Below are 27688 nucleotides of genomic sequence, written 5' to 3'. Positions count from 1 at the left end.
ACGTCTTAGAGCCTTTAATATTCTACTACATATTGTGCATTTCTTACACCTGATCTAGTACACAGCATTTCTAACTCATTTAACCATGGACCCTTGAAACTTCTCCTGGAGCACCTTCTGACAATAATGGTTTACAGAACACATTTGGGAGAATGTAAAAAGAAATCTGGGGGGAAAAATTAGGTATTTGCACTCCAGGTCACGCAGTTAGCAGCAAAACCTAGAATTCAGACTCTGACCCACTAGCCAGCTTTGTGGACGCTGGTGACTATTTTCTCAGCAAAATACCTTCATCAATTTAGTTTTTCTACAACAGTTCACATGTGACCTACAGCACCATAAAATGTCTCTTATTTCTGGAAAAACTCATGGTAAAACTGAGCCTTAACTATCCTGTGGCTGGAGCCACGTACTGGGCAGGAGCGATGGAGTATAATGCCCACCCCCTCACTTCCAAAGACTGGTGGCACCTTAGGACAACTGCTCCAGTAATAAGTGGCATTTAGAAACCGTAATTAACTACATCTATGATGGAGGTGATAGTGCTGTCGATTCTACTTTAAAATCTATAACTACAGAACATAATTTCTGAAATGCTGCTAACTCAGGAGCATTCTGGTTACTTTTTCAAAGTTCAAACCCTGTTATTTACCTCAATTTTCAATGTTTACTTTACTAATATGTTCCCTACCACAAAGCAAGAAGATTAAACTTTCTTATTGCTGCAACCACTCTGAATTCTTCAGAACCATAATGTTTGATTCTCACTTAACAATGTTTGATTTTATTCCTGACAGGTTGTGAACTGACAAAAAGAACATATCTTTCGTTGATAATAAAATAGCTCTGATAAGGCAAATATCTGGGGGGGGGTGTCTTTGATTCAAGAGTTAGAAAAACAAGCAAGCACTGGCTAAGATTTTAATGCAACAGTTTACATATACTTAAGTGCTTTCTAGAAACACTACGATAACAGAGTGGTCTCACTGGGAACTGCAGGAATTGTAGAATGCTTTGGGGAAAGATATTCTAAGGTGAGATTTCAAATCAGGAGGGAAGGCTGAATGATCAATCAATAAAAAAAGATGGTAGCTAATTGGTTCTTTCAGAAAAAAAAAGACAAAAAAACCAACAACAAACAAAGATGTGTCCTTACTCACACCATATTCCAAAATCAATGTGTATGAATTTAAAAGTTGAATGTAAAAATAGAAACCATACACATACCAAGCAGTCTAGATGAAATTTAATCTCTAGACAGGTGGGTGGATGGCTTTATATACATGGCATCAAAACATGTGTGTAGCAAAATGCCATGGTACCAACGTGTCTTATGGTGTTACAGGGTTTCTGTCCTTAAGGAGGTCAGGCCAGATTTCAGGGGATCTTGGGTGTATCTTTATTAAACAATGGTCCCAACTCTACTATTAGACCAGTAGTTTTCAAATATCTTTTACCTGTTAAATCCTTTGTTCACATGAAATTTTACAAAGAAACTCACTCTGCCAATGAGATCAAAGGAACGCTGATTTGGTCAAGAACCCAGCACTATGAGGCCTCGCTTCCCCTTCTAGAGGGGGCTCTGTGGGACTCCTAACACCCTGTAGAACAGTCTGAAAGCCACTCCATTATAGGAGCCAAAACATTTTTTCACAATTCTATTTTTCCATAGCACCTGATGATAAAGTAGCAATGCTGCCCAGCAGACACTAAAGAAGTGGTGGCGCCTTAACCAGTCACTGAGGCCACTGGGGAAGTATGTGTTTGTAACTGTGGGAACTGTTTATTGATAAAAATATTTTCTGTTAACTTCTCAAGAAATTTCCTTTAAGGAATTCCTCTTCTTAAATTTATTTTTCCAATAAATTTCAGCAATATAAAGATTTTATATGATTCTGATGGACACAGAATTTTATCAATAAATCCATTTTCCTTTTGGTCTTGGTTACTAGGAAACAACTGGATAGCACCTTATAATGACAAATAGCAACACTGACTTCATCTTAGGTTTCTATCCTTACTTGTCCTTGATCTTTGAATACCATTTTACTTTCTTATTGTCCTGCTCTATTGTATATATCCCAGTAAACTGTCTAAAATAAGTTTTGGAAATAAGGCAGGGTATAACACCATTAACAAAAGGTCTGTAATTTTCTATTAATCCAACAAGCATTTACAACACATCCTACTGGACAATGATTCTGAAATTTTTCAAATGTTAAAATATGTTAGAGATTTAAGGAATTCAGAACATATGTCATTATTATCATTCTGCCTGTATTTGTATTCAAATGCAGGGAAAAATGGAAAATGCATTCTTTAGGTTTCATCTCAGAGTAAGTTTGCTCTGACAGGTTACAGATATGTGATTAAGAAAAAAAAAATCACTCTGATATTTTTAGGAGTGGCGGCTGACTAATCTTTCTAATCCCCTACTCCCTCCTCGTCTAACCCTTATATAGGTCAACAAAGCTTAATAAAGCATTAATGGAGAAAAGAAATTACTACTTTTTTGAATCAGTTTCTAAAATCAAGAACACTTTCATGAAAATTTGAACAAGGGTTTGTTTTTATGAGGTCTTGATATTTTGAGATAACATTCTAGATGTTTCTAAATTATAGCAAATAGGGTGGGGCTCTGCCCCTTCAAACCACAATCTCTGGGCCTTATGAAAGGTAAATGCTAGCATGAGGGAGAAATTCTGAAATTAACAGGTAGAAAAAAGGATTCTTTATATTGAATGATAAGTAATTGGAGCTTAAATATGAAAATTGTTAACTAGAGGAAATGATTATTCTACTGCATCAGGATTTTTTTGGACATACTTCAAGTGCTTTTAAAATAATATATAAGTACATATATATAACTAAAATTTACCATTTTTTTTTTTTAATTTTATTTATTTATTTTTGGCTGTGTTGGATCTTCGTTGCTGTGCTTTCTCTAGTTGTGGCGAGCTGGGGTTACTCTTCGTTGCGGTGCGTGGGCTTCTCATTGCGGTGGCTTCTCTTGTTGTGGAGCACGGGCTCTAGGCACGTGGGCTTCAGTAGTTGTGGCACGCAGGCTCAGTAGTTGTGGCTCTCGGGCTCTAGAGCGCAGGCTCAGTAGTTGTGACACACGTAAAATTTACCATTTTAACACTTTTTAGGTGTATAATTCAGTGGTATTAAGCACATTCACAATGTTGTGCAGTCATCACTACTATCCATTAGCAGAACTTTTTCATCATCTCAAAATAACCCATCAAAAAATAACTCCCTGTTCTTCTCTCCCCTCAGCCTCTGCCTCTATGAATCTGCCTCTTCTAGTTCCTCAGATAAGTGAAATCATACTCTATTTGTCCTCTAAGTGTTCTGTATAGGAGGGCTTTTATATTAGCTAATTTTGCCTTCTTTTTGGAATTGAAGATGTTCTACTCACTTCACTTCGCTAAAAACTTTGCAGAATTCTGTACAGTATGGGTGTTTTAGCTTCGGTTTTTTTTTGCATATTATGTAAATTTTACAGAAGGAAATAATCTCCTGAATAGCAAAGTACTCTAACTTAAGAAGGATGGTGTAAGGAAGGAAAAAAAAGTTAAAGTCTAAGAAGAGAAAAAAGGCTTCAAAAGAACACCAAATATTGAAAGATGTGTAGATACAGCATGGTATTTAAAAGGTATAAAAAAATGTGAAGTAGTAGATCTGTATCACATTTACACATAAACACTAACCCAGCAATGGAATGAAATCACAAATAATTTACCACTACGTGTGTGCATTTTTTAAAAGCCTGGAAGGCCATACACCTAAAGGACGATTTCCAGGTAGTGGAATTACAGGTGATTTAAATTTTTTTCCTTTTTGAGCTTTTCTATAGTTTTAAATTTTGCACAATGAACAAGCTTTACAGTATCATTAGAAAAACAAATGTTATTTTAAAAATCACAGTACATTTAAAACACTTTATACTCTATTGATACATTTAAAACACTTTATACTCTATTGTATCATTGTGTTAAGACAAGGCAAAATGATTACAATTACCAAGATAAATAACCAGCTTTCTTCTACCAATATCAAAAACACCTCATTAGCAGCAATGAAATTATTATAATAGATAATGAAAAAGGTTTCTTTATCTAGGGTAATTGTTTCTACTAACAGCTGCAATCAGATCACACTATGGTATTTAAAGTCAATTTATAACAGCTATTACAGTGAACTGCAAATATAACCAGGCAAAAAACCACTACAGCCATCTTTCAGTGTCAATGGAAACATAGCTGAAAATCAAAGCAGCAATCCAGGAAAATGCCAAACTTGTATTGGCTCACATGAAACCATGTTCACTAGAACCACCTACAAAGCACATGCAGGCCACATAAGGACACAGGTGTTTTCCTATCAAAGGAAACCCACAGTGTGCTGACTGGGCAAATCATTCCCCAACACATCTACTTGTCTATTCAGTGAGATAGTCCCAAGAAATTCAAAGGAAAATATTTAACTATTTCTTAACTATTATCTGTGAAACAACACAAATAATTAAGGCCATCAAAGCAAGGATAAATCAGTCATGAGGGAAAAGACTAACCAGATTAATTAATAAGATCAATACAGGGCAACGCGACACAACCAGAGGAGGCATTCTTATAACTGAACTCACACTATGAGCTCGAGCAAATCACAATTTGTTTCTGTTTTTCCTTCTGTAAAATGTCAAGTGTTGAAACTAAATAATAGCTCCTAAACCTGGATATGTTTCTGAGTCACTTGCAGAGGTTCTTTTTTTTAAATATTTTTTTCAATTGAAGTATAGTTGATTTACAATGTCATATTAGTTTCAGGTGTACAGCACAGTGATTCAGTTATATATATATATAAATATGTATGTGTGTATGTGTATATATATTCTTTTTCAGATTATTTTCACTTATAGGTTATTACAAAATATTGCGTAGAGTTCCCTGTACTATACGGTAGGTACCTGTTGGTTATCTATTTTATATACAGTAGTGTGTATACATTAATCCCAACCTCCTAATTTATCCCCCCCTTTCCCCTTTGGTAGCCATAAGTTTGCTTTCTATGTCTGTGGGGCTATTTCTGCTTTGTAAGTAAGTTCAATTGAACCTTTTTTTTTTTTTTTTTAAGATTCCACATATAAGGGATATCATATGATATTTTTCTTTCTCTGTCTGACTTACTTCACTTAGCATGATAATCTCTAGGTCCATCCATGTTGCTGCAAATGGCGTTATTTCATTCTTTTCTATGGCTGAGTAATATTCCATTGTGTGTGTATACACCCCCCCCCCCACATCCTCTTTATTCAGTCATCTGTCAAAGAACATTTAGGTTGCTTCCATGTCTTGGCTACTGTAAACAGTGCTGCAATGAACACTGGGGTGCATGTATCTTTTTGAATTATAGTTTTCTCCAGATATATACCCAGGAGTGGGACTGCTGGATCATATGGCAACCCTATTTTTAGTTTTTTAAAGAACATCCAAACTGTTCTCCATAGTAGCTGTACCAATTTACATTCCCACCAACAGTGTAGGAGGGTTCCTTTTTCTCCACACCCTTTCTAGCATTTATTATTTGTAGACTTTTTCATGATGGCCCTTCTGACTGGAGTGAGATGATACCTCATTGTAGTTTTGATATCCATTTCTCTAATAATTAGCAATGTTGAGCATTTTTTCATGTGCCTGTTGGCCATATGGATGTCTTCCTTGGAGAAATGTCTACAGATTCAATGCAATCCTTATCAAATTACCAAGGGCATTTTTCACAAAACTAGAACAAAATTTTAAAAATTTGTATGGAAACACAAAAGACCCTAAATAGCCAAAACAATCTTGAGAAAGAAAAATGGAGCTGAAAGAATCAGGCTCCCTGACCTCAGACTATACTGCAAAGCTATAGTAATCAAAATAGTATGGTACTGATACAAAAACAGACACACAAATCAGTGGAACAGGATAGAAAGCCCAGAAGTAAACCCATGTACCTATGGTCAATTAATCTACAACAAAGGAGGTAAGAATATACAATGGAGAAAAGACAGTCTCTTCAATAAGTGGTGCTCCAAAAACTGGACAGTTGCATTTAAAAGAATGAAATTAGAACATTCTCTAACACCATACACAAAAACAAACTCAAAATGGATTAAAGACCTAAATGTAGGACCAGATACTATAAAACTCCTACAGGAAAATATAGGCAAAAAGCTCTTTGATGTATATTACAGCAATATTTTTTTGTATCTGTCTCCTAGAGTAATGAAAATAAAAAAACAAAAAAAAAATGAGACCTAATTAAACTTAAAAGATTTTGCACACCAAAGGAAACTGTAAACAAAACGAAAAGACAACCTACAGAATGGGAGAAAATATTTGCAAATAATGCAACTGACAAAGGATTAATTTCCAAAATATAAAAACAGCTAACAGCCCAATCAAAAATGGGAAGACCTAAGCAGGAGTTCTTAATTACAAAGTCCAGGAGTCTCCTTCATCATACCGATAACAACTGTATCTCCAGGGAATCTACATTCCAGGGACATGCCCGCAATCTGCACTTAAAACTAAACTAAACCAAACCCTCAGGTGACTTTGAAGCATTAAATTCATATGACCACTTCCCATCAAAAAGATGAAGTGAGATATCTCCTGCTTGGCAGACACAGCTACAGGAGCTAAATAAACCAGAGAGGCACTCATAAGGCAACATTTCTGTTGCCAATAAAATTCTCAACAGCCCACTCATTTTGTAAAATATAATGTGGTTTTTAGTGCTGGTATTTACTACCAACTAGAAGACATGTACTCAGTCAAGATATTTTCCTTCTGTCCAAGAAGCATACATATATTTTAATAGAGTACAAATACTCCACAGTAGGTACTCAATCAATATGTGCTGAATTAAACTAAATTCGGCAAACAAACCAGTTATCATCCACACAGCCAAAAGCAAACATTTAAGATAATTTAATTTAAGCATTTGAAGACCTATTACCTTCCAATTCTCTCTCAAAGTAAACACAATGGTGCGATTCTGGGTACAAAGCATTCCTGAAGCTGGGGACCATAAGAAAGAGTTTACGTGGGAAGGGTGGCATGAAAATTATTAACCAGAGGCCACTTAATGTAAATACCCTTTTCTACCAACACTTAATTGACATAAATAGAAATAAATTATGCTGAGAGAAGCCAATTGTTTTGTTGTTTTTTTTCAACCAGACTTAATAATTCATCGCTTTTCTAAAACTTAATTACTGAGTCCAAAAAGTTGAATGAGGTTTAAGTTTGCACTTATCAGGATAATAAGAAACAGATCTTAATTCAGTGATGCACTCAAAGATGTTAATAATCCTTGGAAATATGTGTCTAGAAATATAATATTTCACCAATGAGTACATATATCACCAATTAGGGCCAAATGTATATGTTTGCCAAAATTCTACTTTTAAAAAATCCTTCTTATTCAGAGAAAGGTTCATGAGGTTACAACATCCAGAAAAAGACTCCCAAAGCCTCCTATTTATAGCTTTTCACGCATTTATTTATTCTTCTTATGGCACAGCACACACCACATAGTAGGCACTCAATGAATATTTATGGAAAACATGAATTTAAACCTAGTGTTGTAAATGTCCAATTAATAATGCAAAAATAACCAATTTAAAGATAAAGTTTGGGAATTCCCTGGCAGTCCAGTGGTTAGGACTCCATGCTTCCACTGCACGGGGCATGGGTTCGATCCCTGGTCGGGGAACTAAGATCCCGCATGCCACGCGGCATGACCAAAAAAAAAAAGATAAAGTTTGGAGCCAAATTTTATGCACACATCTGCTAGATTTTAATATTTTTTCCATTGAGCACAAAAAAGGATTTGAAGTGATTTAGAATAACAAAATATTTATAACAGAAGAGTTACAATGAATGTGAAAGTAAGATTACAAGCCATAGAGTAGATGCTCAAATTTGAGACAGCAAATTTAGCATGAGCTTTTAAAATGCTAATTTTAGGGTCTCACGCTGAAGATTCCAATATAATAGGTCTGTGACAGGCCTTAGAAAGCAGCATTTTTAACAAGCATCTCTGATTCTGATGCAGCTGTTCTAAGAATCATGCTAGAGAAATACTCATGGAGAAATACTCCCATATAAGAAGAGATGGGGAAAACTAAACCAAATTTGTTTCTACGCTTGCGCCTTAAATTTAGCTCTTAACCTCTTGGCAGTCAAGACAAAAAAGAATTAAAGGGGAAGCAGCCATTGGCTGAAAACATGAGGCCTGGCAGTTTGTCAGGGAAGGCCAATAAATTGCTTCAAATCTCTTTATAAACAGGCACAGCACGCACATGGAGAGAAAAAAATTCCTTAGCATTAATAAAATGTGATTTATCAGATGGTACTTCATGTAAAAGATATTAATAGAAATGAAAATGCCCTTATGACCAATTTTTGAGACTATATAGTAACATCATCAAATGGGTATTTCTTGTTCTAATTAATTTATATCATAGGGACAAACTTTTACACACTGCTGGTGGGATTCTAAACTGGTCCATGTTCCTTGAAGAACAAGAAAGATGCACATTCCTTACACTCTACGGTCCCACTCCTAGATAAAGCCCAGAATCAGAAATCTCACACGTGTACTAGATGTGTGTAAGACAGGTATCAGCACTGTTGATATTTGCAACAAATTTGAATCATATTAGATATTCATCAAGAAAAATGGATAAACTATGGTACATGCATACAATGGACTATCATAATTAGAGAAAAATGAGTGAACTAGAATTATATGCATCCATATGGATGAAGTTCATAAATATAACATTGAGGGGGAAAAAGCCACTTGCAGAAGAATGATGTTTAAAAGCATACCAAACATAAAGTTTAAAAGCATACCAAATAATTCCATATATTATTTCAAAACATACCTATGTAGTAAAAATATAGAGAAACTCATGAGATAAAAACCAGAGTCAAAAAGGGTTACTCTGGATGGGGTGGAGGGGAACAGGACCAGGGAGGGTTATGGGTTCAGTTGGATTGGCAATGCTTTATTTCTTTAGTAGGCTGGAAGCTACATGGGGGATTGTAATATGTCTGAATAATTTCATAATAAACAAATGAAAAATATGAGGTTATAATATTAAACCATATCCTAGTAAAAATTTAAAATCCTAGGGATATAACTGAATGTGGTCCACATAGACTCCTTTCCAATGGTAATAGGAAGAAAAGGCGAGGACAGGGGGAATGGACAGGGAACAGGGTCCTTCTACTAGAGCAGTGCATCCCAGATGGAGGTCTCAGAGGTTAAACAGTTCAGGGAACCTCTGCATAGCAGACACACCACAGTCAATAAAAGTGTGAGACTAATCTGTAAGAACTGACAGGGAAATTCAGTTTCCCCCAGGTTAGGAAATAAAAGCAAGCTACATAATAATAATGCTTAGTGTAAGACCATTTAAGAGAGAAGACTTATGTATACCTCTAAACTTGTGGAAAGTTACATGAAAAACCATAAATAGATGCTGACCTGTAGAGAAGTAAACATTTCACTTAATACCCTACTACACTGTAAATAGTTTTCATAATAAGCTTCTCTTACTTTTAGAATTAAATAACTGAGCTCTCCAGCAAGGGCTTGGGGAAATGCTTCTCAGCCTTGCCCACATTTCAAAACCACTTGGACACATGTAAAATTCAAATTCCCAGACCCTGCCCCAGGCCAACTTAGAACCTCTGAGGGCAGGGTCCAGGTTTCAACATACTTTAAAAGCTCCATTAAAAAAAATCCAATGTACGTTAAGGGTTAAAAAAAATCAAAGATGTTAAATGTGCAAAGGGCAATGTTTCTGTTATGAAAATTAAAGACACCAGTCTTGCATACTGATCTGACAGAAAGCCATCAATTCCTAAAGGAGGAAGAACTAGGGCTACTTAGAGGCTGGGTTAAAACTTTGGAAAAATAAGGTCTGATATGCTGTTGGGAAGGTTTAAAGCTTAGAACCCCAAATTCCATGATACTGAGTAGGGAAGAGAAGTCTGTCCTGGAAAAAAGTATTCCCAGACAATGACCATATATGCATTTCATTAGACACCTATGAAACATCTCATTTTGACTGATATAACCCTTAACATTTTTTGGGCAGGGGAGTACTTTTGTTACCTCTTTATTTCAGAATTTTGAAAATATTCATAAGCCAAACTAAAGAAAAGTCACCATAATCCCATATCTTTTACGATATTTTGGAATGCAGCCTTCTATCTAGATGGTTTTCTCTGCATATATTTACATATATAATTTGTCATACAAAAGTGGAATCACACTGAATGCCAAGCTTCATAACCAGCTCTTTTTCATGTATTGTAATAAGAATATTCTTTCATGTAATACTACTTCTGGACTGGCCCATCAGGACCAGGTAACTATAAAATGTATCCCCAAGTAGATGAATAAACTAATGTGTTTGCAGGAGTTAACTCAGAATGAATACTACTATACTGAAACAATGAATTTGGTGTCGGCAAGGTTTAGAGTGCGGAATATTTGGTTAACTTCTTTCAAGGATGACAGCTAAGACCAGCAATTCATAGTGATTTCATACCCTTTAAAAATTATTCTCAGAACCTGGTATTATCAAACATTTTGTTTTATAGATGTGAGACCTGAGGCTAAGTTTAGAAAAGGAGTACTATACTAACATATATATGAAGACAGACTTTTAAATCCAAAATACAAATGACACAGACTCTAGAAGAAGGAACAAAACTCAAATTTATTGAGTACCTATTACATACCAGGCACTTCATGTACTTAATTCCCACAATAATCTGTGATTAAGCAGTATTATCTCCATTTTATAGATGAAAAAACTGAGACATTGAGAAGTCAAGTAATTTGCCAAAGGTCAGATAGTTGTTAAGTAGCAAAAGTGGGATTTGTACCCAACTATAACACTTTTTTTTTTTTTTTAAATTCCATGACACCATACTTCTTTCAAGGCTCTAGGTGAATGAGGTAAATAGCACACAGTCAGGAAATTGGTGAACTTGTATTGAGACCTGAGCTTTCTGGCTCTAAAGCTTCCATCCTTTCCCACACATAACCTATCTACTCACATTTTAGGGGCACTTATTATTAGCAAGAGATGAGAGAATCCTACTGACCCATCCAGAACTGGGCAAAGTCTGGGATTTTACCCTATTTATATCAAGTTAAGCCAATATGGTTTCACAGATGCTAGCAAAAGACATGAAAACCCTGAATCAGAAACAAAGGACTTTTACCCATATTGGTTTGCATCAGCTGTCAAGTCCCGTAAGGGCAAGGCACAGGGCTCACCATGGATGCTGTGCATGCAGTGGGTTGTATTACAAGGCAGAAAACTGAACTTGAGGATTCACTACTTGTACAACAAAAAGAAGCAAGCTTCCTCTTTGTGGGGAGATGTTATTACCTCTTCCCTCAAGATTGCTTGCTGCAAGCCCAACCCTGACAAATGCCCAGGTAGGGAGCAATCAGGGGCTTTCTTGGTGTACTCAGTAGGGACATGCAGGGACACTCAGGGCCCATGGCAGACTGCTTTTATAAACATGACCTTAAGGTCCATGAAACAACAGCTACTTAAATGGTAAAGCATAAGAGAATGTCCCATATTTCAGTGTTTATATCTTTATAATCTATTTATTCCTTTAACTGACTGAAATGATTCTTTGCTAATTAATGTTTTAAAGTTGTGATCAATCTTGCAGTATAGGGACTTCCCTGCTGGTCCAGTGGGTAAGACTGCGCTCCCAATGCAGGGGGCCCGGGTTCGATCCCTGGTCGGGGAACTAGATACCGCATGCATGCCACAATTAAGAAGTCCACATGCCGCAACTAAGAAGTCCACATGCCGCAACAAAGATCCCGTGTGCCGCAACTAAGACCCAGTGCAGCCCTCCCCCCACAAAAAAAAATCCTGAAGTATAAAAGATCAATATCTCTCTGTGTTTCAGATAGATCTAGATATCCAAATAGATTAAGGTTTGATTTGTTTGCCCAGACTTCATAGCTTGTGTTACAAACTTTGGCCAAATGTCTGGTCGTCTCTCTTTTCATGACATTACCAGCCATTTCTAATTATCGCCTAGATCTATAACTACATTAGGGATTGCAAAAAAAGAGAGGGGGTGATATTCTAATACTATTATTCCATCTCTGTTAGCTGGAACACTTTCATAAAGAGAAAATTCTTCTCATCATATTTTTGGAAAGGCATGGTAGCTGCATGATTCTTCCCCTTTATTTTTCAATTTTCATTCTCCAAAGTGACTGGTGATTTTTTGTTTTAAGTACCATGAATTCATTCTAATATCCTCTAAGGTGACTGATGCATTTTTTTAGAATCATAAATTCATGGACATAACATATTCCACTGGATATCCCTCTTAAACATGTTCAAGTCCACCACTCAAAAATAAAACAAGTCCCTTATTGGATCTCTCACCCCCTCTTCCCAGCCAATCTGCTCCAGGGTCACCTACTAACTCTATTTCCTAACCTCTCACTTACTCTCTAACTCTCTTTAACTGGAGTGAGGCCCCACCACTCCACCATAACAGCTCTTGCAAAGGTCACTAGTCATATCCATTTTGCTAAAACCAAGGTGGACTTTTCAGGCTTCATCTCATTCAGCCTTTCAGCGCTGTGGACCACTTCCTTCCTCCTTGAAGCACTTTTCCCCGTGCTCCCATGACACTGGGATGTCCTGGTTTTCCCCTACCTCTCTGGGTACTCCTTCTTTGTTGGTTTTTCAAGCTTATCTTCTTACTCAGCCATGACATGTTGGCAGTTCTAAGGCTCAGCCTTGGAACATTATCTTCTTCACTATACTTACTCTCTGCCAACATGATCTCATCCACACCCAGGATCTCACTTCCCACTTATACAAAGATGTCTCACAACAAATCTATATTGTTACCTTTCATCTCTCCCTCTGAACTCAAACTTTATATCCAACTGACTACATGACAGCTTCCCTATGGTCCCAGAGTATTGCTACCTACTACATACAAAAACCAAGTCAATACTCAGCCATAAAAAAGAACAAAATAATGTCATTTGCAGCAACATAGATGGACCTAGAGATTAGCATACTAAGTGAAATAAGTCAGACAAAGACAAGTATATGATATCACTCATGTGGAATCTAATTTTAAAAAATGATACAAATAACTTACTTACAAAACAGGAACAGACTCACAGATTTCAAAAACAAATTTATGGTTACCAAAGGGGAAACATGGGGGGGAGGGATAAATTAGGAGCTTGTGATTAACATATACACACTACTATATATAAAATAGATAACCAACAAGGACCTACTGTATAGGTCCTATTGAATATTCTGTAATAACCTACATGGGTAAAGAATCTGAAAAAGAATGAATATGTGTATAACTGAATCACTTTGCTGTACACCTGAAACTAACACAACATTGTAAATCAAAAAACCAAAAATAAAGTCAGGATCCATGGAAAAAAAATCACTCTCTTCCAGTAAATACCGGCATTCTCCACCCAGATGCACAAACCACTGTCATTGCTGAAAACTCCATTTATCTCAGCCTCATATCCCATCTATCACCAAATCCTGTTGATTTATTTCCTGTTATTTATTACCTTTCAAATATGGCTCCTTTCCATTTAAACTAACACTACAACCCAGTCCAAACTACTGATACCTCTCACCAAGGCCACCGCAAGGGCCTACTGATAAGACTGCGCTGATCAACTGTGTCCTTCCTCCAAACATTCTCTGCATTTCAGCCAATGTAGATGTGATCATACCAAGCCCTGCTTAAAACCCTTCAATGGTTTCCCATGGCTCTTACACAAACTCCTAACACGGCCTACACTCCGTGTAATTTGCCCTTACCTATTGTCTTCAGCTTCATGGAGAATCTTGCTCCCCTAGAGGGCCACCCCTCAGCTGCTGTCTCACTATGGTTTTTTTTAATGTGAAAGAACATTTGCGTATGCTGCTTTCTTGGTCTGAAATGCTCTTTCCTTTGATTAGTTAACGCCTCCTTCAGATTACACATCACTTGCTAAAGGAAGCCTTCTCCTGACGTTCCTGACCAGATCAGGTCCCAGCACCACAGGCTGCCACAGACTCATATACCTAGCCTTTGTAGACTTGTCACAGCTGCAATTTTACATTTCTTTATACAATTTTTTGGTTTATGCTGATCTTCTCCATCAGGTAAACTTCATGGGAACAGAAACTATGATTGCTTTGTATTCTGAGTGCTTGTCTTATGTTAGATGCCAAGTTAGTATGTGTTGGATGAATGAACAAATGAAAATGAATGGATAACGATCCAAATTTGTTGAATTAATGCACTTTGTCCTTTTCCAGAAGGCTTATATTTGCTCTCACCGAATATACTTTATATAAATATTTTATATATATAGAACAGGTTCTATACATTGGTAAGAATTTTATTATACTAATATTATAAATATGTTATCATCACAAAGGTTAGTTATTGTTATTATCATTGAATTCATTCCTTGTGGCAGAAACTATTTTCTGGTTACCTCTGAATCCATTCCTGAACACCTGTCCCTTGCCTAACTCTGTTATAAAAGCGGATAAAATCAAATTCATACTTTGTTTTGCTTGTAATTATGGCCATGAGACACAGCGCTGGTTAGCGAAATGTAAGTGAAAGTTTTCTGGGAGGCTTCTGAAAAGGTACTGATTTCCTGAAAAAAAGGAGAAGCTTTTGCATTCCTTTTTCCTTTTTCCTCATATGAATATCAATGTGATGTCTGGAGTCACAGCAACCATCTTGCAACTATGAGGAGAAGACAACAAAACTGCAGAGCCACTGAAACATCAGAAGTGGTCACCTATTTCAAGCTTCCTTGTTAAATGAGAAAAGTAAACCCTTATTTTCTTTTCTATTACTTGTATCTAAAAACATTCCTGATATTCTGCTAACAAGATTCTCTTCCAGACAAATTACCTTACATTGCCCAAGATATTTTTTCTCTTTCTTTTTATTTTTCTCTTTTTAATCTTTTTTCTATTGATGAAATTTCTCTGTCACTCCTCCTAATAATGTAACCAAAATAAAATACCTAGTATTTCTTCTTAGGAAATAGAAAATTAATTATAATGTTAAAAACTAAAGAAATATTTTTTAAATTTATTATATTGAGTTCATTTACAAATATATGGAGATCAAAATAACATGTTTGGTGATATGGCATCAAATATTGGGTTGGCCAAAAAATGTCTTCGGTTTTTAAGTAAAAATAAATGACACATTTTTCATTTTCACCAAGAACTTTATTGAACAACATATTTACTGTTTTGTTCCTCTACCTTCTGCCATTTTTCAGGCAACTTCATAATTCCATCTTCCCAAAACTTTTTATCTTTTCGAGCAAAGAACTGTTTACAGTGTTCCAGGGAATTGAAATTTTTTCCTTTAAGAGAATTTTGTAAAGACCGAAATAAATGGAAATCTGAAGGTGCAATGTCTCATGAATACGGTGGATGAATTAGAACTTCCCGGCCAAGCTGTAACGGTTTTTGCCTGGTCATCAAAGAAACATGTGGTCTTGCGTTATCCTGATGGCAGACAATGCATTTTCTGTTGACTAATTATGGACACTTTTCATAGAGTGTGCTTTCAGTTGGTCTAACTGGGAGCAATACTTGTTGGAATTAATCATTTGGTTTTCCAGAAGGAGCTCATAATAGAGGACTCCCTTCCAATCTCAAGATGCACACAGTACATAACCTTCTTTGGATGTAGACCAGCCTTTGCTGTGGTTGGTGGTGGTTCATTTCGCTTGCCCCACGATCTCTTGCATTCCACATGATTGTACAATATCCACTTTTCATCGCCCGTCACAACTTGTTTTAAAAACAGAACATTTTCATTACGTTTCAGTAGAGAATTGGACGCGGAAATACAGTCAAGAAGGTTTTTTTCACTTAACTTACGTGGATCCCAAACATCAAAGCGATTAACATAACCAAGCTGGTGCAAATGATTTTCAATGCTTGATTTGGATATTTTGAGTATGTCGGGTATCTCCCGCGTGGTATAACGTTGATTGTTCTCATTGAATGTCTCGATTTGATCGCTATCAACTTCTACTGGTCTACCTGACCGTGGAGCATTGTCCAGCAAGAAATCTCCAGCACAAAACTTCACAAACCACTTTTGACACATTTGATCAGTCACAGCATCTTCTCCATACATGCAAAAATCTTTTTTTGTGTTTCAGGTGCCTTTTTACCTTTCTTGAAATAATAAAGCATAATACGCTGAAAATGTTGCTTTCTTCTTCCATCTTCAATATTAAAATGGCTACACAAAAATTCACCAATTTTGATGTTTTTTTTAAAATGCACGCTGATATGAAAGCTGTCACAATACAATCTAACAAAATTGTTTCAAATGAAGTTAAAGACAGCTAAGAACTACTAGAGCCATCTTACGGTAAAAAAGGAACAAACCTTTTAGCCAACCCAACAGAATTTAGGTTGCTTTGCTTTTGTTCATTCTCTGATTAAAAACCAAGCCTTAAAGTGTTTTAATGTCTACTCAACTACATGAACCTTAGCATGTGATATATTCTGATGTGTTCAAGGGTCAAATATTAAATAAGTAGGAAAATAAATCAGACACTCTACACATATACTTTGACTATACACTATAGACTATATTTACTTTTTTCTAAAAATGTAAGTGTAAGAAGTATAAATAATATTTTAAGAACTGATAAATCTGAGTAAATAGATTAAACTATAAATCCTAATTGGTGAGACCACGATATTTCACCTATATTCCTAATACGGCATGAAATTTAGGTTTATAGGTTGAGGGTAAGTCTTAGCCAGTTGCATGTTATGTCCTTACAGCAAAAAAGAATATGAATTAAATTATCTTGGGCCAGTGCCTTTTCCAGTCTGTTGTCAGTTCCCGACCTATAAAATAAGGAGGGTAGACTAGGTTGCAGACTGCTCTATAGAGCCTAGGAGCCAAGTTTCCAAGCCTTCTACCTCTTTTTTTTTTTTGAAATTAAGAAAAATTTTATTTTATATTGCAGTATAGTTGATTTACAATGTTGTGTTAGTTTTAGGTGTACAGCAAAGTGATTTAGTTATACATATACATATATCTATTCTTTTTCAGATTCTTTTCCCATATAGGTTATTACAGAGTATTGAGTAGAGTTCCCTGTGCTGTACAGTAGGTCCTTGTTGTTTATCTATTTTATATATAGTAATGTATATATGTTAATCCCAACCTCCTAATTTATCCCTCCCTCCACCTTTCCCCTTTGGTAACCATAAGTTTGCTTTCTAAGTCTGTGAGTCTGTTTCTGTTTTGTAAGTAAGTTCATTTGTATCATTTTTTAGATTCCACATATAAGTGATATATAATATTTGTCTTTGACTTACTTCACTTAATATGATCATCTCTAGGTCCATCCATGTTGCTGCAAATGGCATTATTTCATTCTTTTTTATGGCTGAGTAATATTCCATTGTATATATGTACCACATCTTCTTTATCCATTCATCTGTCGATGGACATTTAGGTTCAAGCCTTCTACCTCTGATTAAGGCAGAGCAGATCTGCTTTTATCTGTTTAATTTTCAGCTTCTACAAATAATTTCCTTTAAGAAAGAACTCGGTAACTAAAAACAAGTTGAAAATGACCAAAATGATCTCCTAGGTCTCTTCTGATATTAATTTCATGATGAAATGATTTCTTTAAGTTCCTAAATTCTAAATAGCAAAATCCTATATAACAAATCTGTTCACCTAACTATGTACGTAAGAAGAAAATTCATGTGACGATGTGGGCTTGATTTATTGTCAGAAATATATTCAAATAGAACTAATGTTTTTACCTTGTGAAAATGCCATCCACAATTCCAATTGTTGCTTCCTCTGCCGGAACATAGGAGCCAATCTGAGCCATGATAGTAATCAATGCAACTTGCTTTATGTAGGAGCTCTTTCCACCCATGTTTGGTCCAGTAATTATCATTACTCTCTCTGAGTCCCCCTAGAAAATTAAAAAGCAATTTCACTTATTGTACTAGAGGGGCTTCTATGTAATAGCTACAATTTATTCCATAAATGAGAATGCATTAGGCAAAAGATTAAGGTGTGGTGTTTAAATATGTCACCCATTAAGTATCACAAAGGGAAAGAGGACCTCTTTGTCTTCAACTTGAACTGTGCTATTACAGAACAGTGAAGTCTTAGCAGTACATATGGTTGTTTCTGGACTTAAAAAAGGAAATAACAAGAAGCAACCTAAACGAGATAAATACTATAGCTTTCTCTTTAAAAAATCATTAATCTGCCTATGTCTGTTTTTTATATTACTTATATTCAAAATCTATCAATTTCCATTTGTCCATACTAAAATTATAGGTATTACACATCTAATTGCAGAAAGCCCTAATCTGGGTTGATAGCACATGAATATTTTCAGTTAAAGAGGGATAACTGCTAAAGGGATGGATAATACCAAATTCTAGATATTGGTTTTATCAGGATTTAATTACTCACTGGTATTTCACCAGAATAAGTCAAAATGGGAGAAAAGCTGCAACACTTGCAATGATTTAATTTCTAGAACTTACCTGTATTAACTAATTCTAGTACTTGCCATGTATAGACTACATCCTAAGAGAAACTGTCCAGCTGCAGCCCTCTGCAGAGGAGTTAGCCTAAGGCATCCATGTGCTATGCTATGTGAACCCACCACTCTTGGCAATACCTGCCTGGTCAAGAGTAACCAACTGGTAACTGACCAACAGCCTAAGAGGTGGCTTCACATACGGGTCTTCTGAAACTAATGAACTAATCTCTTGGGAGCTGAAATCAAGAACCATGGAGAGGTTCAGTCAAACTGGAGGAGAGGTTGAAAAGAAACACAAAATGAGGCTACAAGGCACTGGGGACCATGAGTAAGAAGTTATGAGTAACCAAAAGGTAGGGCAGGGAAAGAAAAAATAGAGAAGAGCCAAGAGGAATTAAGAAACTTCATGCAAATAATTGGGGCATTAGAGTAAAGCATTAGAAAGTCTTACTATTAAAGGTATTAAAAAGTAAACCTGTTCCGTCTCTAAAGATGTCCCATATCCTTATTAACCATACATTTCCAGTCTCCCTAAAGCCAAGGTATACTAGAGATCTTGCTCTTCCTGTGTGATTCCTTTCTCTTAGGATTACATATGGCTTTATAATGAGCCTCATGAATCTCCATTACTGGAAGGAACTTGAGTGAATCTGTGTTTCTTGGAACAGAAAGAGCCTAGCACAGTAAGAGCAAAGGAAACAAACTTGGTACAAGTAGAATGATAAAACTTATGATTAAAATTTTAAAAATTCTCCTACAGATGTTAAAAAATAATAAGCCTATTATAAACAAATGAACATTTGGCATATGAAATTCAAATTAAATGAACAGATTTCTTTTTTAAAATTGACAGAAATTACACAAGAAATAGAAAATCTGAATAATCCTATACCTATTAAAGAATTAAATCTGTAATTAAAAGCCCTTCCAAAAGAAAAACCCCAAACCCAGATAACTTCCCCACTGAATTCTTGCAAACATATAAAAAAGAAATAGTACTAATCTTACAAAAACTCTTCTAGAGAAGAGAACAAGAGGGAACTCTTCCCAAATCATTTCAGAAAGCCAACATAATCTTGACATCAAAACCTGACAAGAGCATTACAAGAAAAAAAAAATTACAGGTCAGTTTCATCCATAAATATATAATATATGCAAGACTCCTTAATAAAATATTAATAAGACAATCCAAGGATATACAAACCATTTAGAATTTTTGAGGAATACAAGGTTGGTTTAATATTCAAAAGCCAATCAACGTAATTCACCACATTAACAGAATAAAGAAATCATACGATGCTCTCCAATGACACACAGAAAGCATATGATAAAATTCAATATCCATTCATTTAAAAAATTGCAGGAAAAGGAAATAAAAGGTATAAGAATTGGAAAGAAAATGATGAAACTGTCATTATTCCTACATAAAGGAATAATGACATACAGGAAAAACTGTGTTTCCAGAAAAATCTAAAGTAATCTATGAAAATAATTAGAATTGACAAATGAATTGAGCAAGGAAGGGCTCGGGGCATAAGTTCAGTATTCAAATGCCAACTTTATTTCTACATTTTAGCAACAAGTAATTGCAAATTTTAAAAATTTAATGATATAATTTACCATAGTATCAAAAGAAATCAAATACCTAGGAATAAACCTAACAAAATGACCAAGACTTCTAAAGAGAAAACTACAAAACATTATTGAAAGAAATTAAAGAAGGCCTAAGTTAAAGAAAGCGCCATGTTCATAGAATAGAAGGCTGTGATTCCGGCACAGACACAAATAGACCAGTGGAACAGAATACAGTCCAGAACAGACTGACATGTATACAGTTTCCTGACTTATGACAAAAGTGACATTGTAGCACAGTGGACAAAGGATGTTCCTTTTAATGACTGGTGCTGAGTCAAAAAGATATCCATATAGAAAAATTTTAAATCTTGATTTCTTAAGTTACATCATAAAAATCAATTCCAGGTGGATTATAGACTTCAAAGACAGGGAAAAACTATAAGGTTATTAGACAATAACATATGACCTTGGGGTAGATGAAGATTTCATAAGCTGATCATGAATCACAATTAACTGTAAAGAAAAACGTTGAAAATTAGAGTACATTAAAATTAAGAACTTTTATTCATTAAAAGATGTCATTAAGAGAATGAAAAATTATGGAATAGAAGATATACGCACTAAGTATTTCCCAAAGACTTGAATACAGTATACATAATGAACTCCCACAAATCAAAAGAAAGACAACCTCAAGAAATATGGCTGGAAAAAAAAATTTGTAAATGACAAGAGAGGGACTTCCCTGGTGGTCCAGCGGTAAAGAATCCGTCCTGCAATGCAGGGGACGCGGGTTCGATCCCTGGTTGGGGAACTAAGATCCCACGTGCCATGGGGCAACTAAGCTCATGCGCCACAACTGCTGAGCTTGTTGAGCGCCTCAACTAGAGAGCCCTGCATGCTGCAAACTACAGAGCCCACGTGCTCTGGAGCCCGTGTGCCACAACTACAGAGAGAAAACCTGCAAGCCACAACTAGACAGAAGCCCATGTGCTGCAGTGCAAGATCCCGCAGGCCACAACAAAGACCTCGCAGTGCCACAACTAAAGACCCGATGCAGCCTAAATGAATGAATGAATGAATGAATAAATGAATAAATAAATAAATTAATGAATTAATGAATGACAAGAGAAAAAACACAAATGGCCAGTAAGATGACATTCTACTTCAAATCATTAAGAAAATGTAAACCAAATCAGAGAGACCACATCACTTCACTAAATGGCTAAAGTTAAAACCAAAAACTGCCAGTATTAAGCTTTGGCAAAGATGCAAAACAACTAGAATTTTTATATACTGCTACTGGGGAAGTAAATTGTACACTATTTTGGAAAACTGTTTGGCAGAATCTATTAAAGCTGAAAGTAAACATATCTGAACAATTCTGCTCTTAGGTACATGTCTAACAGAAATGTATATGATGTATATTAAAAAAAAATGTAAAAGAATGTTCACAGTAATACTTTTCATAATAGTACTAAATTGGAAGTAACTCAAATGTTTATCAATAGAACAGAAAAGTTATCATGTATTTATACAATGAAATTCTCTATGACAATGGAAATAAACAATATGCAAAAAATATGGATGAACTGCATAAAACCAATGTTGAATCAAAGAAGCCAGACACAAAGAGTATATATTGTATGTCTCTATTAATATAAGGCTCAAAAACAAGCAAAAATAACCAAAATTATTATACTTTGGTAAAGAAATTAGGACAGTGATTACCTTTCAGGGGGGAAGTAGCTACTGGGAGGCCCTCTCATACTCTGCAAGTGGAGCTTTTAGAATGTGTTCATTTCCATTCTATTGTTCTACTTCTCGACCTGGTTTTGGGATACTTAAATGGGTATACTTTGTGAAAATTCACTAAGCTGTACACTTATGATTTGTGCATAATTCTGTATATTTCAATAAAGGTTATTTTAAAAAGGAAATGAATATATTCTCACAAATTAATCTACCAAGCAATACAATTCCAGAAATTAATTTTGAAATTTCTTTGATAGATTAAAAAAAACAAAAAAAAAAAACAAAGAAAAGTCAATACAATTTTGAAGAACCACAATTGTGAGAGGAGACTTTGTAATAAAGCTATAGTAATTAAAAGTGCAATATTGCTTTAGGCACAGGTAAACATAGCAGTAACAGAAAGCCCGGACACAAAGCTATACATGGCACTTGGTATTTTGCTTATTTTATAAATAAGCAAAAAAGATACCATGGTTCAATAAACAATGGTGGGACAACTGGGTATCCATATGATAATATAGTTAGGCTTGAATCTCACAGAGTCCCTAAATCGAATCTAGATGGATGAAAGAAAGAAATGTGAAAAACAAATCTTAAACTTTTAGAAGAAAACATGGGAGAACGACTTAATGACATGAAGGTAGAGAATGATTCACTGAACAAGATAGGAAAAGCAACACAAAAATATAAATCATACAGGAAAAGACTAATACATTTGATTAAATTTTTAAAACCACTGTTAAAAGCAGTCATCAAACACAAAATAAAAAGGCATATAACAAAGAAGTAGTATTCCTACTTATTAATAATACCAAAACAATGGAAAAATGTGCAAAGGACACGGATATGATATTTATAGAAAAAAGAAACATGAAAGACCAAAAAAACATGTTAATCAGGGAAAGGAAAGTGAAATCAGCAGTATTTTTCAAGGGACCTATTCCTTACATTCATATGGAAAAATAAAGAAATATCCATAGTGAAAATTTTTGAAGGAATAATTTTAAGAAATAACTTTTTACATTCATCATACCATCAAAAAGTTTAAAAGTCTGTTTACATAGCATGTTGGCAAGAATGTGGAGAGCAATTTGGAAATGTTTACTGACGTTAAAGAGTCCATATACTGGTACATATGACACAGCAACTCCTCTTTTAGAAATCTAGGAAAACGCACAAGCGCTCAAAAAGACATTTATAAAGCTGTTCACTCTAATACTGTTTGTATTCGTAATAGACAAAAGATAGAAATTGTCTATCACTAGGAAAATGAAAAGATCTACTTTGTACAATTATTAAAACAATTATTTACAAGGTAGAATACAATAAGATAGGTTCAGTGGCACATATTTATGTAAATTTTAAGTATATACAAAAATATTTATATAGTATTAAGATACATCTATATCAAAGAATAAAAGCCATGCATAAGGATAATAAATAACATCAGGATAATGGTTGCCAATGATGGTAGGAGGTAAAGAGGGAGGAAAAGAGATGGTAGTTAATTACATATGACCTTAGCTCTACGTATACTATTTTATTCACTTTAAAAAAACCCTAAATTATTACAAAATGTCAATATGATATCTGAGTGAGGGGTAAATGAATGTTATACTGTTATCTATACCTTTCCACTTGTTTGAAATATCAGGTAGTTGAAAGTTATTTAAGTGAATTACTTTAAGATTTAATTATTTCATGGATAATCATGAACAATCAAGTAACTCTTTGCAAAAACACATATAATTTCAGAAAAATTCACGTAAGTTCCAAACGACATTTTGTTATTTGGATTTCCAGCATATTATACAAAAACAAAGTACTATAGAAAAGCACATAATGGAAAGTGAAAGAATATAACACAAAGGAGATAACCTACAGAAGGGTTACACGTGCCATGCTAAGGCCCCCTGAACTGAGAAGGCATTGTTTATGGAGCTGCCTGAAGCGGAACTACCAAATTCAATGAGCACGTGAGGGTGGCCAATGGGAATGCAGGAGCAGAAATTTTTTTTTTAATCAGTAATTAAGGAAAGCTATAAGAAAAACATACACCTTTTATCTTGTAGACAACCTTACTCCTCCCAATGCCTTGAAAAATAAAAGTAATTATACTTATTGTTCGATTCCATTTTTTCAACCAGTGAAAATCAATAAATTTGACAGGGTATCTTAAAAAAATCTTAATTTAATAACTAAATATTTTAGTAAATAAGATCTATAGTGATAAAGCAAAATATAATAGTATGTGTAGTTAGAAGATGATATCAGTTTCTGGCTTTGCCATTAACTAGGTAGGTACATCTCATTTCCTCATCTGTAAGAATGAGTAACAGAAATCTTGGCCTTACATGAATTTTGTGAAATTTAAAGTAAATAAGAAAACAAAATATGAAATTCCTTCAAAATTATAACTGCTGTAACAGTTTTTGCAAATCATGTTTCTTAAAACTAAGCCACAAGAAGAAAAAGTCACAACACACTCTAATTGAAACAGACAAAATGAATTAAAGGAAATGGATAAAAGGAAATGAAAGTAAGTTTGCCTTAGGCTTAATGTAAAAGTCAAATGTGAAACTTATTGGAAGAGTTTGATAAGTAAAATAAGTATGTGTATGGTACTTACACAAATTAAAATGTTACTCTCTTTTGGATTTAAATTGCATATAAGTTAGCGAAAAATGAATAAGCAAATCTGGTACTTCCCATTATTTTCAAAAGGAATGACATTTTCCTTTTACACTGAACTACACAGAAACTGCTGGTGTTTAGAACCACATGATCACGTACATGTTCCTAGAATATTTCATCTCTCCAGCATTCAATACAGGATAACAAAGTTTTTAATTTATTTGATTTCAGAGCCAATTGATACACAAAAATCAATTCTTTGTATATATAGAGAAAAATATCACATAAAAACTTAGACTTCAGAGTTCTAATATTTAAATAATGTTTATTTAGCTGGAAAACAAGTCTCTTTCCCTGACACTATACACCAGTAAGTGATGAAAGACTGATAAAACAAAATGACCCTTAGAGATCTTCTTTAACCAGGTAGAGGGTATCCACCAAAGCCTTATCACAAACATCAGACTTAATGGTCAAATATTAAAAGCATTTCCTTTAGATCAATCATGACAAGATGTCCACTATTACTGCTTTTATTCAACCTTACGCTGGAGGCCCCAGGCAGCATAACATGACATTGAAAAAAATAAAAGGTATAATTATGGACTAAAAAGAACAAAACAAAATTGTCATTCACAGACACATGATGGTTTACAAAGATAACCAAGAAGAATGGCTAGACGAATTATTATAATTAATGAGAGTCTAACAAGGTGGCTAGATTTAAGATCAAAATGCAAAATAAACTTCATTTTTCTATAAGAGCAACAAATAATTAGGAAATAATTGTAAAAAAGTGGTGTGATGAATTGGGAGATTGGGATTGATGTATATACACTAATATGTATAAAATGGATAACTAATAAGAACCTGCTGTATAAAAAAATAAATAAAATAAAATTCAAAAATTCCAAAAAAAAGTTATGACCTACATAGCAACAAAGGAATACTTAGTAATAAATATGATAAAGATGTAAAAACACCTTTATGAAAATAATTTTTTACTTTTCTTGAGAGGACTTAAAGAAAACCAAAATAAGTATATACTACATTCATAGAGGAACAAATTTATATGCCACATCTATATCATAAAGATGCCAACTTTCTCCCAAAGTGATCCCTAGGGTCAATGCAGTTCCAATAAAAATCTCAATTTTTCCCCCCCAAAGAACTAGTTAAGTTGACCCTAAAATGAAATGGAGAAGCAAATGCTAAGGAAAACTCAAGATGTTCTATTAGAAGAATAGGTGGGGAGATGTAAAACATTATTTAAATGCTATAGTAAATAAAACTGTGTGATTTTGGCTTAGGAACCAAAAACAAAACAACAACAACCAAAAAAAAAAAAAAAAAAACTGACCAGTGAAAAATAATACAGTCCAAAACAGTTCCATGAAAATATGAAAAGTTAATATATGACAGAAATAATTCTGCAGATTGATGGGAAAGAATGGATTATTTGAAAACTGATGTAGGACAACAGATTATATAGAAAGATATGAGATTGGAATCCCACCTCACACAAGATATAAAAATAGATTTTAGGTTGATTCATTAAGGACCTAAACCTGAAAAGTCAAACTTAAGAAATTATAGGTGAATACTTTATAAACTTTATAAAGATTGGTCAAAAAGATTAATATATAACCCAAGTTTATAAAGTATATAGAACTTACATTTCTAAAAGTCATTTGCACTCTCTGTAAAACTAGTCAGGAATATATGACTGCCTTTCCTCTCTAGTTCCCAAGATGACATAGCAAGTACATACATGATCAAGGAATTTCACCTATCTAATGTATTTATCTATCTTTTAGTGAGGATCATATGTATTTGAGGCACCACACATCAAAGGGTCCCAGATATGAAAGATACATTAAATCTATCTGGAAGACCAGTTTGGATGAGTAAGCATTCTAACAGAATAGCCAGAAGCCAAAAGTTGGCAAAAAACCACTACCCACTCTGGAGCTTACTGAAGTTACTAGTAATGTACCCAACAGGACTGGCCTAGACAGTGCCCAAACCTGTGGTAGCATCAAGCAAGATGCCATGCACAGAGCAAGTTCTCAAGAAACTACACATGGATGGGTGGATGGATGGATGGATGGATGAATGACAGGGAACAAAAGCTGAAGTACTGCACCAAGGGGACTGTTTCTGGATAGCATCTATTACTCTGATGAACCTTTGGAGAGGCTAGAATTCTTTAAAGTTTTTACCTTAGTATTGGCAATGCCTGGATAGCATGTCATAAGATCTTAGTATTGTGTACTAAGAGTCAAAACACTGAATTTAAATCAGTAAGTTTTAAGATAGCTAATCAAGTTCCACATTTAATGCCATATTCTGTGGGAGAAAAAAAGAGGTAAAGATAAAAAAAAAAATAAAAGGTAAACTTTAAGGTATCATAAGAAAATCACAGACAACAAGTGCCAGGCACTGTGCTCAAGATTTTATATTTGTCATCTCATCCAGTTCTCACAACAGTCTCATGGGGTAATACTAGTATCGCTGTATTTTCATGTTACAGGTGAGGAAAGAAAGGCTTGGAGAAGCTAACTATTACCTTGCCCAGTAATGCGGAGCTACTAAGTAGTAGAACTGGGATGCTAAGTGAAGACCACCCTGACAGATGTCTCAAAGGGAACCCCTATTCAATGACAAGAAATCACAGTCACCACTAGATAGGAGTGCTGCTCTAGCTCAGAGCCAGCATCCTTGGATTTCTCACTGGGTAAACTACAGTGATGATCAGTCAGAATATCCCTGCAAGTCAGGAGATGCATAGCAGAAAAAAAAAAAAAAAAAAAGCTAAAATTGTTCAATGTTAATTCCCAAGACTTGAGTATCACCTAATTTTCTGCAAAAACTGCTTTCTTCCTTGACAAGTACAGATGTTGACATCTATCCTTTAAAAAGAATCATGGTAGAACTATTTTTATAATAGCTGCAGACTGCTGAAAAAGTTCAACAGTTTCAAAGTGTTTTATTCCCTGAAAATGTCAATCAACGGCATGTTACAGTAAGAGACTCCTCAGTG

General features: G+C 34.8%; 1 protein-coding gene across 5 annotated transcripts in view; it reads right to left on the bottom strand.

Moving 5' to 3' along the window:
* Positions 1 to 27688, bottom strand: part of MSH3 (mutS homolog 3) — a 262769-nt gene that overhangs the window by 15259 nt on the left and 219822 nt on the right. For all 5 annotated transcript variants that reach the window (XM_061189407.1, XM_061189402.1, XM_061189403.1 and 2 more), the window contains exon 20: positions 17942 to 18099. In XM_061189407.1, the coding sequence (XP_061045390.1) occupies positions 17942 to 18099 (158 nt within the window). The remainder of the gene's footprint in view (positions 1 to 17941; positions 18100 to 27688) is intronic.

The sequence above is a fragment of the Eubalaena glacialis genome, chromosome 4 (genome assembly GCF_028564815.1).
Source record: "Eubalaena glacialis isolate mEubGla1 chromosome 4, mEubGla1.1.hap2.+ XY, whole genome shotgun sequence".
In the NCBI taxonomy this organism is placed as follows: Eukaryota; Metazoa; Chordata; class Mammalia; order Artiodactyla; family Balaenidae; genus Eubalaena; species Eubalaena glacialis.
The sequence above is the reverse complement of the archived record's forward strand: the minus strand, read 5'-3'. Positions and strand labels throughout refer to the sequence as shown.